This window comes from Stenella coeruleoalba (assembly GCF_951394435.1).
Source record: "Stenella coeruleoalba genome assembly, chromosome: 9".
Classification (NCBI taxonomy): domain Eukaryota; kingdom Metazoa; phylum Chordata; class Mammalia; order Artiodactyla; family Delphinidae; genus Stenella; species Stenella coeruleoalba.
The window spans coordinates 87,989,122-88,004,764 of record NC_137155.1 but is presented as its reverse complement, the minus strand read 5'-3'; the positions used below and the strand labels follow the sequence as shown (position 1 = coordinate 88,004,764).

The 15,643-nt window shown below is 48.2% G+C and overlaps 1 protein-coding gene across 2 annotated transcripts in view; it reads left to right on the top strand.

The window, feature by feature from the left end:
• The first annotated feature begins 3,127 nt into the window (after window positions 1–3,127).
• Window positions 3,128–15,643, top strand: part of SLC13A4 (solute carrier family 13 member 4) — a 40,834-nt gene continuing 28,318 nt past the window's right edge. For both annotated transcript variants that reach the window (XM_079931029.1, XM_079931028.1), the window contains exons 1-2: window positions 3,128–3,326; window positions 8,315–8,443. In XM_079931029.1, coding sequence (XP_079787155.1) covers window positions 3,228–3,326; window positions 8,315–8,443 — 228 coding nt within the window. In that variant the 5' untranslated portion in view covers window positions 3,128–3,227. The remainder of the gene's footprint in view (window positions 3,327–8,314; window positions 8,444–15,643) is intronic.

Sequence of the window (15,643 nt, the reverse complement as noted above, 5' to 3'; positions counted from 1 at the left end):
TCAACCACTGCGCCACCAGGGAAGCCCGGGCACCTTTTTAAAGACAAATGAAAATTTCGTTTTTAGTAACTAGATACTTCAACACTATTTTAGGCTGAATACAAATGAATTGTTTACCCACAAAAAGTTTTATAGCACTGACTTCATTTACAAGCAAAATCAAACATTCTCCTCACCACCACCACCCCAAAACCCGACTCTTTGCCCAGCGAGCAGTGAGAGAGTAGCCTGGACAGCAACGGACTCTCCCATTTTGCCTCATTAATGCCGCACCGTACACACCACCATCACAACCCAGTCACATTTTGTCATATTTACTCAAAGAATAATTCAGAGTGTGACATAGTAGTGGAAGCTTGCCTGTGACTCAGTGGAACCCTTCTGCCATTTCTAGACTGCCGGGAAATTTTAGGATCTAAAAATTCTGGAAGTTTCCTCTATAGTCGGCATTCTCATGGCTACCTCTGGTGTCACTCAAGAGACATTGAAAAACATCTATATGCTGAAACCTTCATAAAGGAGAATCATGTAAGTGGTAAATCACATAAGTGGTAAAGGCCAGAGCACTGGCCGTTAAATGACTTTACATGGTGCCCCTGACTTTCCTAACCCATTTTAATATCTTTCATTTTTTTATTGTGGTTAAAAAACACATCATATGAAAGTTACCATCCGAACCATTTCTAAGCGTACGGTACAGTAATGTTAACTACATGTACACTGTTGTGTGACAGAGCTCCAGAACTTTTTCATCTTGCAAAAACGATACCTATGAAACCACAACTCCGCTTTTCCCTCTCCCCCCAGCCCCTGGCAACTACCATTCGACTTTCTGTTTCTAAGTGTTTGACTACTTTTGATACCTCATATAGGTGGAATCTGTCTTACATTTCTTAAGCAATGTATAAAATTTCCTTAGGAAAATGTTTTCTTTATCTAAAAAGTGGATAGAGTCCTGAAGGAGAACTACTGGTCTTACTATGTCACTCACATAATTTTATTTAACAAATATTCACTTATGGTGTAATAAAAATGTCATGATCGAGTTTCCAGGCTTAATGGAATCTTTATTATCTCATACTATCTCGCCAAGGAATTTGAAGTGGCTCATGGGTTTAACAGAGAATGTTGACTTCCACAGCTGTTTACTTGTACCCCGACTCTTTAATATTGGCCACCAAAACATCACACATGTGTTTTTGCCCACTCCGAGTTTCCAAACCATCACAAAATGAGGCCTGGATGTAGTAAATACAGTAGCCAGTCTTTAAAATGCACTTAAAGAGATGAGTCATTGTAGCGCATCCTACAATGGCAAGAACATTTCAAACTGGGTCGTCCACAGTTGCTCCTGCTTTAGAGGTCAAGAAGAACTGGTTTTCTAGAGTCACCTTTTTGGAGTCACTTTGCCTTTAGCCTGGGGATTATTTCCAACTGGCATAGCTGCAGACCCTAGAATGCCATTCCTTGCGTTCTGTGAATTCAAGCGAACGTGAATTTCATAACCCTTGACTCTGCTCAGCATCTCTCAGATGAAGGCAATGCTGCCAAGGACCACCAAATATAAAAGTTTGGGGGCTTCTCTCTCTCTCTCTCTCTCTCTCTCTCCCCTTCTCTCTCTCTCTCTCGCTCTCTCTCTCTCTCGCTCTCTCTCTCTCTCTTTCTCTCTCTCTCTCTCTCTTTTTCTTTCTTCCTTGCCCCATATCCACATGACTTTTCAGAGAAAAGAGAATGCTTCTCCTGAACTGTAAGCAGCAGAAATTCCAGCGTCCAAGGGCTGCAAAGGCCCTATTTCTGCACCCATCAATTTTTTTCCTGCCCTCCCACCTCCTCCCTGCACACCAGCCAAAGGAAGCCTCCTGCTTCTTTTTTGGTAAAGAGCCTCAGAGGGGGACATTGGAACACCTACTCCAGCCAGAAAGACCACAGATGTCTGGGCTCCAAGGGCCTCTGAAATGAGACTGGCATCTAGATTTTTCCAGAGAGGCAGTACCCTTCCCATTCTCCCTAAAAGGGTCTGTGGTCTTTCTGACAGGCTAACATCCTCTGTTGACTCAGATGCTTTGTATTCACCCGGGTGCTGAAGCAAACAACATTTGCCACCAGGGAAATCTAAAAGACTTAATATTCTATACTCTGGGGTAAAGTTCTCCAGGATTAATATTTCATTTTCTCCCTGCCACCAGACATTTTCATCTTCCTAAGGACTAGGTCAGCAAGTGGCCCTCCCAGAGAAAACTCAGGGTCCTATGCTTTGCAACGTTAAAGCAGTGCTTGAGGAAGTGGGATTCTGTTTACAGTGATGGTCATCACTCCAGCCCCTAGGATGTTTGAGAAACAAAAATAAGCTTTGCACATTGCTTAGGTTCTGCAGAATCAGCAGGCCCCTGCTGGGACCAATCCTGAACTGCCTTTGGAAGAGATACTGACTCATTCTTTCCAACCTGCTGACTGGCTGTGAGGAATGGGCGTGGCTACTGCCTCTGTCCTGCGTCCCATAGGTGAAGGAAAGTTAAGGTGGGCCTCCAGCAAGAGTTTGTACCGTGACAAAAAGGAATGTCTTGGGGACTTTTTTTTTTTCTGCTTTGGAGGCCCAGGCTCAAGGCAAATTATAATGGGAAACCAATTAGAAGGAGAGCAATTTGAACAGAGTTAAAGTGCCAGGTCCTGGGAGGAGAGACCAGCCCTATTTGAAGTCTCCATGGTCTGCTGACAAACTCGGGGGTTTGTTTTAAGGGACGCGGGGGGACTAGATTTTTTAAGGAAAGGGGGGTACAGCCAGCACAGGTAGAGAGCGAAAGTGGTACTGCCCAAAACAGGCCATCAGAGAGGGGAAAAATGTTGGAGGGCACAATAGACGGCAGCCAGACAGCTGCAGCAGAGGTGTAATCTTGATTGATTAAGGGGGCTTTTGCTGAGCTTTGGAATGAAGTTACTCCATTACTGATCAAGCAAAGAGAGAGCCATTATGCCCCCGTTTATCATCCTTTCCCGCTTCCTTTTCGCTGGGCATAAAACTATGCTCACCAATCCCACCTAAAACCGAAGGCGAGGAGGCCGGCCTTTGTTGCAAACAGAGGCTCTACCTGCCCTCCTGTTCTGCTCTTAAGACGAGAGAGGACTCTTGGAAGCCGAGAAAGGTTGAAGGAGTGTTTCTGGAGGGAGGCGAGCTTCGCCAGCAGCACAGGCACTTGTCGGGCGCGGGCTCCGAGGGGAGGAGGTCCAGGATGGGTTTGCTGAAGGGCCTCCACCGAGCCAGGAAGCTGCTGCTCGTCATCTTCGTGCCGCTCCTGCTGCTGCCTCTGCCCATGCTTCACCCCAGCAGCGTGAGTACCAGCCGGTCCCCTCCTGGGGCCAGGGGGTCAGGTGGGAGGTCAGAGGGGAGGTCGGTGGAGGGAGTGGGGTGCTCGTGCAGCGCCTCAGCATTCTTCTGTTGGTGTAAAGAAATGGAAATGCTTTCCTGGAGGAGGCTAACGTACTTTCTGCCTAAAAACTGCCATTTTCACCCCTTCACCCCATTCCCAGTCCCCCGGCCCCACGGCCCCTGGCCAGGACTGAGATAAGAGGAAGGGCCGATGGCTGGAGTGGCTGATCTGTGTGACACAGAGCAGTGGGCCAGCCTGCTCGGGGGCAGGGGCCAGGCGGACACCCGATAAAGAGAAGGGCGCTCTGGAGAGCCGGTATTTGCCAGGAGTCAACATGTGACCGTCCATATGGGAGAGCAACTGGACATCCAGGAAGACCTCCCAGATGGGGGAGGGAGGGGACTGTGGACCCCGGCCTGAGGTGCACTGCGGTGGGGTCCCCGGCCGGGCTCCTGTGCATCTAGCCAGGGTCTGTGGGTGACCACGGTGGGCTCTGATAACCAGGATTTGAAACTCTTAATCCCTCAAGTTCCTTCTGAACTTTAAGTTGAAAGCGCAGCTTGGCAGCCTGCCCTGGTCCCATGCATGTGGCCCTTTGATTATTTGTATCCTCTGTGTTTTCTTCTCTGTGCTCTTGACGGAGAGACAGCAAATGACTCGATAAAACAGAATAAGAGCCCCCAACTCTAGACTGTGGCCCAATTTTTTGTCCAGGTTTGTGTGAGCAGAAGAGCCTGGGCTCTGCTTCTGAGACCGTCATTTGCCTTCCTTGCCTTCCTCCGGCTCCTTTTCTCCCTGCCCACCCCCCCTTCCTCCCAGTGGCTTTACCCCTTCCCCTAGCTGGCACTACCCTTGAGACTTTAGGAAAAATAAGCTAAGAAAGGTTAATCTTGTTTGTGGGAGGGGAAGGGTGTCTTCCACTCAGCTCCCAGAGTAACTTCGTAACCAAGATTAAATGACACAGTTAAAGGGGATTAGAATGGTTTCTTAAAAACAAACTGGTTTAAGTCTTTAGTAGAATAAAAACTCAGAGCACCAGGGAGCTGCTGATGAAAGCCGGCTGGGATTAGCAGACAGTGATTGGCGCTGAACGTTTTCCCGGCTATACACTAGTCCATTTCTGGCTTTGTCCCAGTAGGCTGATTTTTTTTTCCTTTTCATGCTTTTGTTTTGTTTTGTTTTACTCGGTGTCAGATGGGTTAAGGGAATGCCAACCAAGTGGCACCTGCTCTTCTCATTAGCGGCATCAGGCCCCCCCCCCCGTGTCCCCTGAGTCAGCCCCATCTCTGGTGACCATGACTCTGGGGGGTAGTGCAGCCATTTAATTCTGGGAGCCTGTCTTGGAGCTTCTCAGTTACCAATGACTAGTGAGAAGTACCCCCATGAAGAAGAAAACAAAATAACAAATGATTGAAGTAGACAAAAAAAATCTATAAATGTGACAGAAGAGGGATGTTGTGGAAAAAAAAAAAAAAAGAGGAGAGACAAGGGAGGAAAGGTAAGCCTCTGCTCTGTTGGGGTCTATCAAAATTCTTGAATAGGTTTTTAAAGATGGACTCACTGAGAGCAAGAGACCTTGCCCTTCCTTGACCCAGCGCCTTCTGTCCAACTGAGTTTCACCTTAGGGCGGGGTTTCTCAACAGCCACACTAGGTACATTTGGGGGCGGGGGGAGAGGGTTCTCTGTCGTGAGGGGAGGGCCGTGCTGTGCTGTGCATTGTAGCGTGGTTAGCAGCGTCCCTGGTCTCTACCCATCAGGTGCCGGCAGCACACAGGCACCCCCTGCAACTGTGACAGCCAAAAATGCTTCCAGATATTCCCAAATATTCCCTGGGGGGCACACTTGGCTCCAGTTGAGAACCAGTGCCTTAAGAAAAGAGAAATACGCTACCTCAGAGCTTCCCCGTCTGTGCTCATGGGTAGCCCTCGGGACAGCTAGATGGAGCCTGGGTGGCCAAAGCCCTCAGACCCGGATGCAGCCTGCTCACCACTCGCCCCAGTGTGCCCTGCAAAGGTGATTCCTCCGTGTGTCACAGTGTCAGTAAGACGCTGCTTCTCCTTCCTCTGCAACCACCACGGGGACTGGCTCTCATCTATTCGGCCCCCTCGCATCACACTTAGATTCTGATCTTTAATCCTTAAGATCCCTAAATAGCCTCGTTTGCTCTGGGCTGGAACTGAGAGAAGTGATCTGGGCAAGAGCTCCTGGCCTGCAGTTCTGATGCTTCTTCAAAGTGACAGGCTGCAGCTGCATTTTAGGAAGGATTAGTATGACCTCCCCTTTTTTCCTGCCCGGCTCTCTAAAGCCAGGGGCCCAGACTTGATTTCCCATACGCAGAAGAGGAGGGTCAAGAGGGGGGCATCTGCAACGAAGCCCAGCTTCAGCATCCCGGTGGGATAAAAGTTACACCCAACTCCCAAGCTAAATTTTCAAAAGCCCTTCCAGTCGTTTATGACACCAAATGACGTGACCTCAAGCTCCTTCCAGTGGCGTCTGAATGGTATTTCATCGGGGTGGTCAGACTGTAGGGAAAGAAGCAGATGCAAACATCAGTTAGTAGCAGGGTCAGGGAGCATCCGCTGTGGGGAAATGCCACTTTTGAACTCGCTCCTTTATTTGTCAACAGGAGCAAAAAAGAACTGACAACACTATCCCTTAAAGGCACTGCCCGAGTATGCGCCAATCCCTACATTCCTGCTGACCAGCAGCAGTGATAAGAGGCTGCGGGTTTCCAGAATATTTTCTCCAGTAGATAAGAGAGACCTGTTAGCCAGCAGAGGAGCCCAGTTCAGTTCACCAACCTTGATGGAGCTACCTGCCAGACCACGGCCAGATGCGGGGACCCAGGAGCCTGTAAACAAACTTCACAGAGGATTCTGGGTTATCTGAATATAAGCTTCCCTACTGAATTCTGAGACAGTTGAGAAGGGGCAAAAGGAAGTTTATGTAAATTCCACGGGTGTACTGAGTGCGAAGTAGATGGAAAGGCCATCTGAAGGTGGTCTCTTGGCCATTTTTCTAATGAAAGTCAGAAAGCTCTAAGGAAAGTTCAGATTAAAATGATGGTAGTTTATCCTGTTCTTAATACTGCTGGATTGGTGACTTCCTCCAGTAACTTATTCTAATTCCTAACAATAGTTACAATCAAAAAGTTTACCTTGGCTTACCCAAATTCTCCTAATTCAAACCAAAATGATGCATGGTAGAAAGAAATAGCTCTTACTCTCTCTCCCTTTTCTCTCCTTCCTTCGCTCCTGGACCTGTAATGACCAAGCCAAGAAAGACTGAAGGTTCTTTGTAAGGAATAAGGGCTTCTCAGTGAGGGAAAGACATTCTATCTCCTTTGCTTCAACTAGAAACAACACTTGCCATTCTGTCTCTTTCCCAGGAAGGAGATGGGAATAAGTGAGCTCAAGTGGGCTGAAGGGCTTTGAACTCCTTTAGGTATTTTTATTTCTGCAGTAAAGGGAGCATTTCTCTAAACTGCATTCTTTTTCAAATGGAGCCCTTTTCCCCCCCAGTATTTGTTCTGTTGTCTTATCAGCACTTCCAAAAGCTTTAACTTCTCTCTGATCTTTTGGCCCCAGAGGAAATCTCAGTGGGAGCTACAGTCAACAACTGTTGCGCCCAGTTCCCATTTCTCAACCCCCAACCCCATAATCCATGCGTATCAGGAAGGAACAAGGTTCCATCCAGCCAGGCTGGGTTAATCACTCCTGACGCCCCTCACTGATCTTGGCGACCTTTTGTAACTTTTGTGTAAGAGTTTGAGGACGCTTGTTCTGAACCCAAGGGAGAGATAAACAGAACAAGATTTGTCAGGTTCCTTGATCACCAGCCAGCCTCAGGGCAGGTCAGACCTGAGCGCAGTGGGTTTAGAACTAGGTATAAACGGAGGAGTCCACAGCCAGCTTGGATCTTCTATTCACTGGCCCTCCGGAGTCCATTGCTAAAACCCTTGGACAGTGACCTCTCCCAAGAGTAAGCCAGTGACCTTTCTCACCACCATTAATCAGCACCATTCGGGGCAACCAGGATTACTGGAGCTAAGGTTAAGGAGGACTGATTTTTTATAAGAATGTTGTACTTATTTATTCTGCGCACCCCACGGTTGTACAACCAGCAAAGGGAGTGGGCTGGGGAAAACCCTGGTAAATTTCCAGGCCTTCCCTTCCAGATAGACAGCACTCTTACTCTCTTTGTCAGAAGGAAGTTTCCATGTACATCAGGCAGTGGAGTGTCCCAGACACTGGTTAGGGCACTGGTTCTCAACAAGGGATGATTCCCCCCCGCCGCCAACGGACATTTGGCAATGTCTAGAGACAGTTTTGGTTGTCACAGTTGGGGAGGTGCTACAGACGTCTAGTGGGTAGAGGCCAGGGATGCCGCTAAACATTTGACAATGCGCAGGACAGCTCTCTCCACCAACCCAGCAGGGAGTGATCCAGCCCCAAACCGGCCAGTTTCAGAACTCACATGTGAATCAATTACACAGATTAATCCCCACCTTCAGCTACCCCAAGAACCTCTAGTATCTGATCAATCTGACACCAAAATATCCTGCCTAGACCAAGTTAAAACTGTGAACTCCACCTTTATGTACATGATCTGGACACTGCAGTTAATTTCAGTCCCTACCCTGCTCAGTTTCAGGAACCAACCGAGCTGTGATAGCGTAACAGGCCCGGTGGCCACCCTGCTGCAAACCAGTGCAAACCACGTGCAAGGCATCAGTCGCCCCAAGGAGCAGCCATAACTTCACCCACCAAAATACGATGACACGTATCCACCAAACTTCTCTGCCAAGGCCACCTTTGCACCTCCCAGAGCTGTGTTCCAGTGCCCACGTTTGAGTCCATGGGCCTCCTGCCTCTGCCCTGGGTCTCTTTTGGATCCTTGGTGGCAGTGGCTGTCCCTGTGACTAACCACCCACTTTCCTCCCCTTCCAGGAGGCTGCGTGTGCTTACGTGTTGATCGTGACTGCTGTGTACTGGGTGTCCGAGGCGGTGCCTCTTGGAGCTGCAGCCCTGGTGCCTGCCTTCCTCTACCCGTTCTTTGGAGTCCTGCGATCCAGCGAGGTTAGACCATTAGCAGCCCCCTGCTCGGTCCCTGCTGGGCCAGTGAAAGAGGGCTCAAGGTGAAGGGAGACTCACAGAGCAGTTGAGGAGGGGGCTTCTTTCACCCTCTGGGACAACCCATTAGCACTAAGCCTTTGCACCTGCTGTCCTGGACCCTGAGCTCCTTTCCTTCAACCCATGACCTTCATCTCTGTCAAACTGCCTCTTTCAGGAAGCCTTTTGGTTAATTACATCCAATTGTTCCTTCAGCCTGAAACCCTTTGGGAACTGTATGATTGGCACATTCAGCCAGACTGCTGTGATTCTTTCTCTGTTCTTCTGAGTGTCCATTAAGCTCTAAGCACTCAAAGGCAGGAATCAGGCCTCCCAGGTCCTTGGAATCTCGTGACGAAGCTGAGCCCGTATGGAGTAGGTGCTCAATAAATGCTTTGCCGACAGAGAGACTTACCGCATTTCCCTGAGTCCTGACAATGTCTTCACTTTCTCTAAAAAACATTTCTGTCCCTTCTTTCCCAACTCAAGATTACTGCATATTCTTTCCCTGACTGCTGTCTACCTAGAATCTGTCCTCTGTTCACTCTCTCCCTCTCTCTGTGGCATTCTTAAAATTCTAACAGAAATTGTCAACAGGAAGCCCAGGGTGGTGCCAGTGCAAACAGTTAAGCCCACCACAAATAGGAGAGAAGAAAATCACAGCCAGAAACCTGGAGCAAGATGAAGGACGGTCTTCATTCATTCACACCTGGTTCCATTTGGATTATCTCCTTATAGCACCTGGTCTCCGCTTAGGGTTTCTGAAGGAGATTGAATGGTAGAGGTTAGTTAAGGACAGAGGCACAGAAGAAAGAGGAAAGGGAACTAATGTTTGAATTCCTACTAAGAATCAGGCACTACACCAGAAGTGCTGTATTAGTTAGTACTCCCGAGATGTCTACGAGGTAGATATTAATATTTCCATTCTACGGATGAGGAAAGAGTTTCACAGAGTTAAGAAACTTACCCAAGATCACAAAGTAGGAAATAGCAGAATTGGATTCAAACTCATACCTGTCAGATTTCAAAGTCTATGCACTTTCTTACTGTACCATAAGAAAAACACTCCATAATGTATTATTGTAGCTTCATGGTGAGTTAATACTAAGAACTGTACATCTCTTCACCTGTGTGATGTGAGGAAGGAATAATGAACCTGGGTCCATGGGATGCCTTAACCATGGATAACAGAATTTTTTTTAAAGTCCAGAGATAAAAATTAGGCCATCCCCTAATTGCTGTACTTGACTACAAGTTAACAAGTTGTCCTTCTACTACATGGACTCAAATGGCTGGTTTTTGTTTGCTTGTTTTGGTTTGGGGCAGTTTGGTTTGGAGGCTGTTGGTACATTAGTTCCTTTGTTGGCATTTAGTAATCATAATAGCCTCAGACTCTCCAAAAAGGATAGCATCCCCAAAACCCTCAGCAGTGCTTTGATTCCTGGAGATGGGTCCAACACCAATATCCTGGGGACCCACATAAAAGCTAGCCTGGGACCTGAAGCACTAGGCAGTCACTCCAATTATCCCCCTGCCTCTGTGGAAAGAGAACAGGTAGGCTGGGTCTGTGTGCATGCCTAAAAGAACAAGCACCAATATTACTTTTCTTTTTTTTTTTTTTTTTTTTTTTGCGGTACGCGGGCCTCTCACTGTTGTGGCCTCTCCTGTTGCGGAGCACAGGCTCCGGACGCGCAGGCTCAGCGGCCATGGCTCACGGGCCCAGCCGCTCCGCGGCATGTGGGATCTTCCCGGACCGGGGCACGAACCCTTGTCCCCTGCATCGGCAGGCGGACTCTCAACCACTGCGCCACCAGGGAAGCTCTCTTTTTTTTTTTTTAACATCTTTATTGGAGTATAATTGCTTTACAATAGTGTGTTAGTTTCTGCTTTATAACAAAGTGAATCAGTTATACATATATATATGTTCCCATATCTCTTCCCTTCTTGCGTCTCACTCCCTCCCACCCTCCCTATCCCACCCCTCTAGGTGGTCACAAAGCACCGAGCTGATCGCCCTGTGCTGTGCGGCTGCTTCCCACTAGCTATCTATTTTACGTTTGGTAGTGTAATATTACTTTTCTTAAGAGAAACATAAATGAACTTGTCTTGCAGATTTCTCTTTAAAATTGTGAAAGCGAAAGCCAATGAGTCGGGAGGTGAAAGTAGAGAGCAGAGGAAGAAGTGAAGTTATAGAAAGAATTGAAACTTAAGTAACATCTTTAAAGTGAGCTAACTATTCATTAAAAGACTAATATCTTTGTATTTCACTACAGGCAGCCCAAAAGCCAACAGTATGCCTTAGTCTTAAAGTAGATGATGTCTCTATTTCCCCAAGGGCCTCCTGCAGCGGAATCTTATAGACAGGTGGGCCAATCAGCCCCTCCACACACTAGGGATGTTGCTAGGCAACAGTTCATCCTAGGGCCTGCCCATCTGCACAGCCAGGAAGGCTCAACCTATAAGGAGTCTAGGGAGGCAGTTGTTTTCAAAGGCAACAGGACTTTGTAAGGAGAAAAGGAAGACTTTGCAGGGAGAGATTGGGTGTTGCTATTGCTGGGGCTGGAGGTGGAAAACACTGGAGAAGCCAGGGGCCAATTTTATCATTTGAGGTGAAAAACCCTACCCCATCCGTCTGATAAAGTGGCTTTGGCCGGTGATATTTAACAGCCGAGCTCCGGAGAGCAGTTTAGGCCAAATATAATCTGTTTAGCTAGCCTTTTAAACTCAGATTAAAGGACATGCCGATCAGGTAGAGGACATGGGTTATAGCCCTTTGTGAGCCAGTTGACTTTGCAGACAGAGAAAATATCTATTCCACAGCCACCGACTTCTCCCCTACAGCAGCATGTGCCATGGCTCCCTGGGAAAAGCTAGGCCGGGGGTCTGCAGGCGCCCCTACTCCAGACAAATCATCCACTCGTCACTCCCCAAACCCACCTTGTGCTTGCCCAGCCCCCTGCCGGGACTCAGGCCACTCTTCCACTTTGCAAAGTTCTCTCCAATTCCTTCAGCTTTTAAGATCCTACCCAATTACCCTGTTGGTTGAAGCCTTTCCAAAAACCTCAGCTGAAAGAGTTGTTCACTTCCCTTGGAGCCCCCTGATACCTCTGTCCTTTAAACGGTACATGAGATACATCAGATATAAACTTGCTGTGGACACGTCCTCTCTCCATCCAGATTTCACACCCTCTAGGATTTACGATGTCTTGTGCATACGGGCCATTCTTGCACTAGCCCTTAGTTCACGTTTCTTGATTGCAATGTTTCTTGATAGTGTGTCAGTAGTGTACTCTCCATATGAAGGAAGGCATGTGAATAGGATCAGTGGGACCCTGGATCTGTGGCTTTTGTCCCTCAGGTTATTCAGTCAACATTCAGAAAAATATTTTGAGTGCTGTACCTACCATGTGCAATACAAGATGGGATGTTACAGATACCTTGCAGGTGACAAAAATGAAAAAAAAATATAATTTCTGGGACTTCCCTGGCGGTCCAGTGGTTAAGACTCTGCTCCGAATGCAGGGGGCACGGGTTCAATTCCTGGTCTGGGAACTAAGATCCCGCATGCTGTGTGGTGCAGCCAAAAAAAGAATTTTTTTAAATACATCATTTCTGCACTCTTGAATCTCACAGCTAATGCTCTGGGTTCCCCCTAGGGCTGGATGTATGCACGTAAATGGTTAAATTCTACAGTGATGAACTGTCAGTCTGCAGGTATTAAGAGTTCACTGTGTGCAAAACTGAGACTGTCTTCTATCAGCCAAACTCAGATGCTGAAAAGAGACAGAAAATGGTCAAAATGGCTCCTGATCTTGAGAAGTTTCTACCCTAGCAGAGAGAAAGTATAAACCACATGGAATAACACAGAAGACCCTATGCAGTAATGCCTCTTTTTCTGGCCTTGCAGACCCCAATTTACACAATTTCACATGAGGGAATGTTCTATATAAATGAAATTTACCCTGCCGAGTGCCCAAATTTACCCTGCCGAGTACCCTGCCGAGTGCCCAAACTTTATATTGACCACTTTTTGACTGAGGTCTTTCCACAAAGCTTTATAATTTCCCTGGTCTTTTAAACAAATGTTGCTGAACATAAATTAACTTTTTCTTTGGAGCCTTCGATATTTCCAGGGATAACAATTTCTCAGTCAGAGAAATGTGGTCTGGATGACAGCACAGTTGAGTAACTTGAGTGCTGGTTGAATAGCTGAACCGAAAGAATCTGAGGAACATGTTGGCATTGCGCTGGAGAGAGAGCACAAATGGAAATAAGAAAGGCATGTCATCGGATTGCAGATGACTCAAAGCTAGATGGACTAGCTAATGTACAGTGACAGAATCAATGCTGCCAGGAAGAGACAGTGGACTGGAAGGGAAGTCCAGGCAAAATGAAGCTTAATAAGGATAAATGTTAGCAGTGTGTGTGAAAAAGATCTTTGGCTTTCAGCTGAGTATAGACACAGTGGGAGTCAGCTCTCTGTCCACAGTGGCCGCCAAAATGCCAAGCCTTTACCACATGTCAGGCGCAGTGGGAGGTCCTTTACATGCACTGTATCTTTTAATCCTCTGTGAAGTGGCTATTATTTTTATCTTTGTTTTACAGAGGAGGAAACTGAAGTTCAGAGAGGTTAAGTAACTTACTCAAGGTGATACAGCTCGTAAGTAGTAGAGCCAGGACTTGAAGCCCGAATTGCCTGACCCCAGAACTTTCACCCTTAACTGCTAGCCAGTATGTACTGAAATCTGCTCAATTAATAAACGTATGTGTTCAGAGCAGGAAATTCTGGATAAGGAGCTCATTCAGAGGTAGGTAGCCAAGATGCCTGAAATCTAGAAGCTAAGTCACATGAGGAATGAAGAAAAGCCTCAAGAGGGGCATGATTTCTGGCTTGTACAGCTCAACATACCAGGCTCAAAGGGTCAAACCAGAACCAGAGTCAAAGCACCATAAGGTAGATCCCCTCTCTGGGCGGGAAGACCCTGAAATGGGGGCCACACGTGGGCCTGGTGTTCCTGTCCCCAGAAGCACAAGCCAGATGACCACGTAAGGATACTAGAGGTAGACTCTGTGCCTCGGGAGAGGGGCTGGGCTCTAAGGGCCCCTTGACTTTAGGAATCTATCGGCTTGTAAGCATCCAGCTTCTGCTCCCCTCTGCGGGTGTACAGAGCCCAGTCCTGTATTTCCGATTTGTTTTTAGGTCTGTGTTTTTGTTTTGCCTCCATTGTGACTCTCGTTACTGTCATCGTATAGGCCTTGAAAGTCCTCTAAGCCTTTCTGCTGTGTTGCCGTAGCTGGGGACAGTACCTGTGTCAATCAAGTGAGCTGAGATTCACTGTTTATAGGAGAGTGGCATAGATGTGGGGACCAAGCGGCTCTCTGGGGAACTAAAGAGCATGGTTTGAACACTGGGGTTTGTAAGGAGCCTCAGAGATGCCCAGGGTCAGGAACTACTTCCGGTAGAGATTACACCTGCTCTCTATCTACCCCCCAACACATGCACCCACACGTGCACGCGCATACAGACACGCTCCTTCTGCTGTCTCAGTGGCCCTGCACTGCAGGCTTCTAGCAAGTCTAATTCAGATCCTAGCTCCTGCCAAGGCAAGAGAGGCAGCAAGGCAGCTCCAGCTGGAGAAACAAAACAGCCTCTACAGCCAAGTGATACTTGAGTCTGATGTCATGAAATCTGCTTCCCTGTTTGCTCTTGATCTTTCTGACCCACTGGATTCCTGACCAGTGCCTAGACCCTGACTTGCTGTGTGTAAACCTGGGGGCATTTCGTATATCACCTTCCACTCTGCCTTTCTGGCCTCTACTCACTATGGAGGCTGACACCCCTACCTCCACGCCCCCAGCCACACATACAGGCCTGTGAGGATACAGGCTGAGCATCTGTGCCCAGCTACCCACCCTCACCTACAGCCATCCAGACACAGCCCAGAGCTGAGCGCACACCCAGGCCATACGTGGGCCCGATACCAGGAACCCACAGATCTTGCAGCCTTTTGAGGCCAAGCTGATGTTTCCCTAGGAAGAGCTACAGGGGCAGATCATTCAGTCTTGAAGAAACTGGGGACACCTTATGAGTCAGCATTTCCAAGCTCTGAAGGAGCTGGGCTGACTTCGGGTCAGGTCAGCACCCATCTGGGTCTCTCTGCTTTAGACATCTCTAGGGTAGGGTTTACAAAGAATGTTTTTTAAGCAACAAAACCTTTCCTTTAAACTAAATCTTAGGAAAATCAATACATGAAGCAGATGGAAGGGGAAGTCCTACTCTGATTAGGCATGGGGGCCCAGAGCCCTGGCTGCCCGGGCCCTTCCCTCCCAATGCTTCACGGCCACCCTGTTCCCACAGCTGCCGCTGAAGTTTCAGAGGCAGTGAGTGGTTTGAAAACCTCTGTCCTCAGGGAATACAGACAGGTGGTTAGGAGGGTGTCTGAGCCCCCAGAGACTTACCAGCAGAAACAGCATTCCTGCCCCCAGGGAAGGGCGGAGAGGCAGCCACGCCGCCAGGGTGGTGGCTGGAATGGTGTAGTGAGGGGCTTCAGCTCTGCTGGGGGTTTAGCTCAGCCCGGAGGGGGGCCATCCCAGGCATCCCATCCTGGGGTCGCAGCAAAATTGTTCAGATGAACCAAAAGAGCCTCAGAATAGGTCCGTTTCCAGAGACTGCCACTGGCCTCCTGAGGGAATGCCCCATTCCTGCCGCGTGAAGAGGCACAGCCACAGCAACTTGCAAGGAGAGCCTAGGTGTGTCCAGCCAGCAGCAGCGTGCTGACTGGCTGCATTTCTGACGGGGCCCGTACAACGCCACCAGTGCCTACGTCAGGACACGTTCAGATCCACGCGTTCTGCCAGTCCCTGGCTGCCACCACTATAAGCAAGGACACTGGCCATGTGGAGAGGGTCAGGATCCAAGCTGGGAGTAGGGTCGAACCGAGTTTGAATCCAGTTTTCTCACTAACCAGTCTTGAGCAAGTTGTGCGTTGACTGAAATAAAAGTTGCAAGTTGAGTTTTATTGGGGGAACTTACTGAGGACTATGGCCTGGGAGACACCCTCTTAGGTAACTGAGGTACTGCTCCTAAGAGGTAAGGCAGGAGCCAGGAAATATATGAATTTTTTTTTCTGGAAAAACATGTAGTCAGACATCCAAAGACTACTGCGA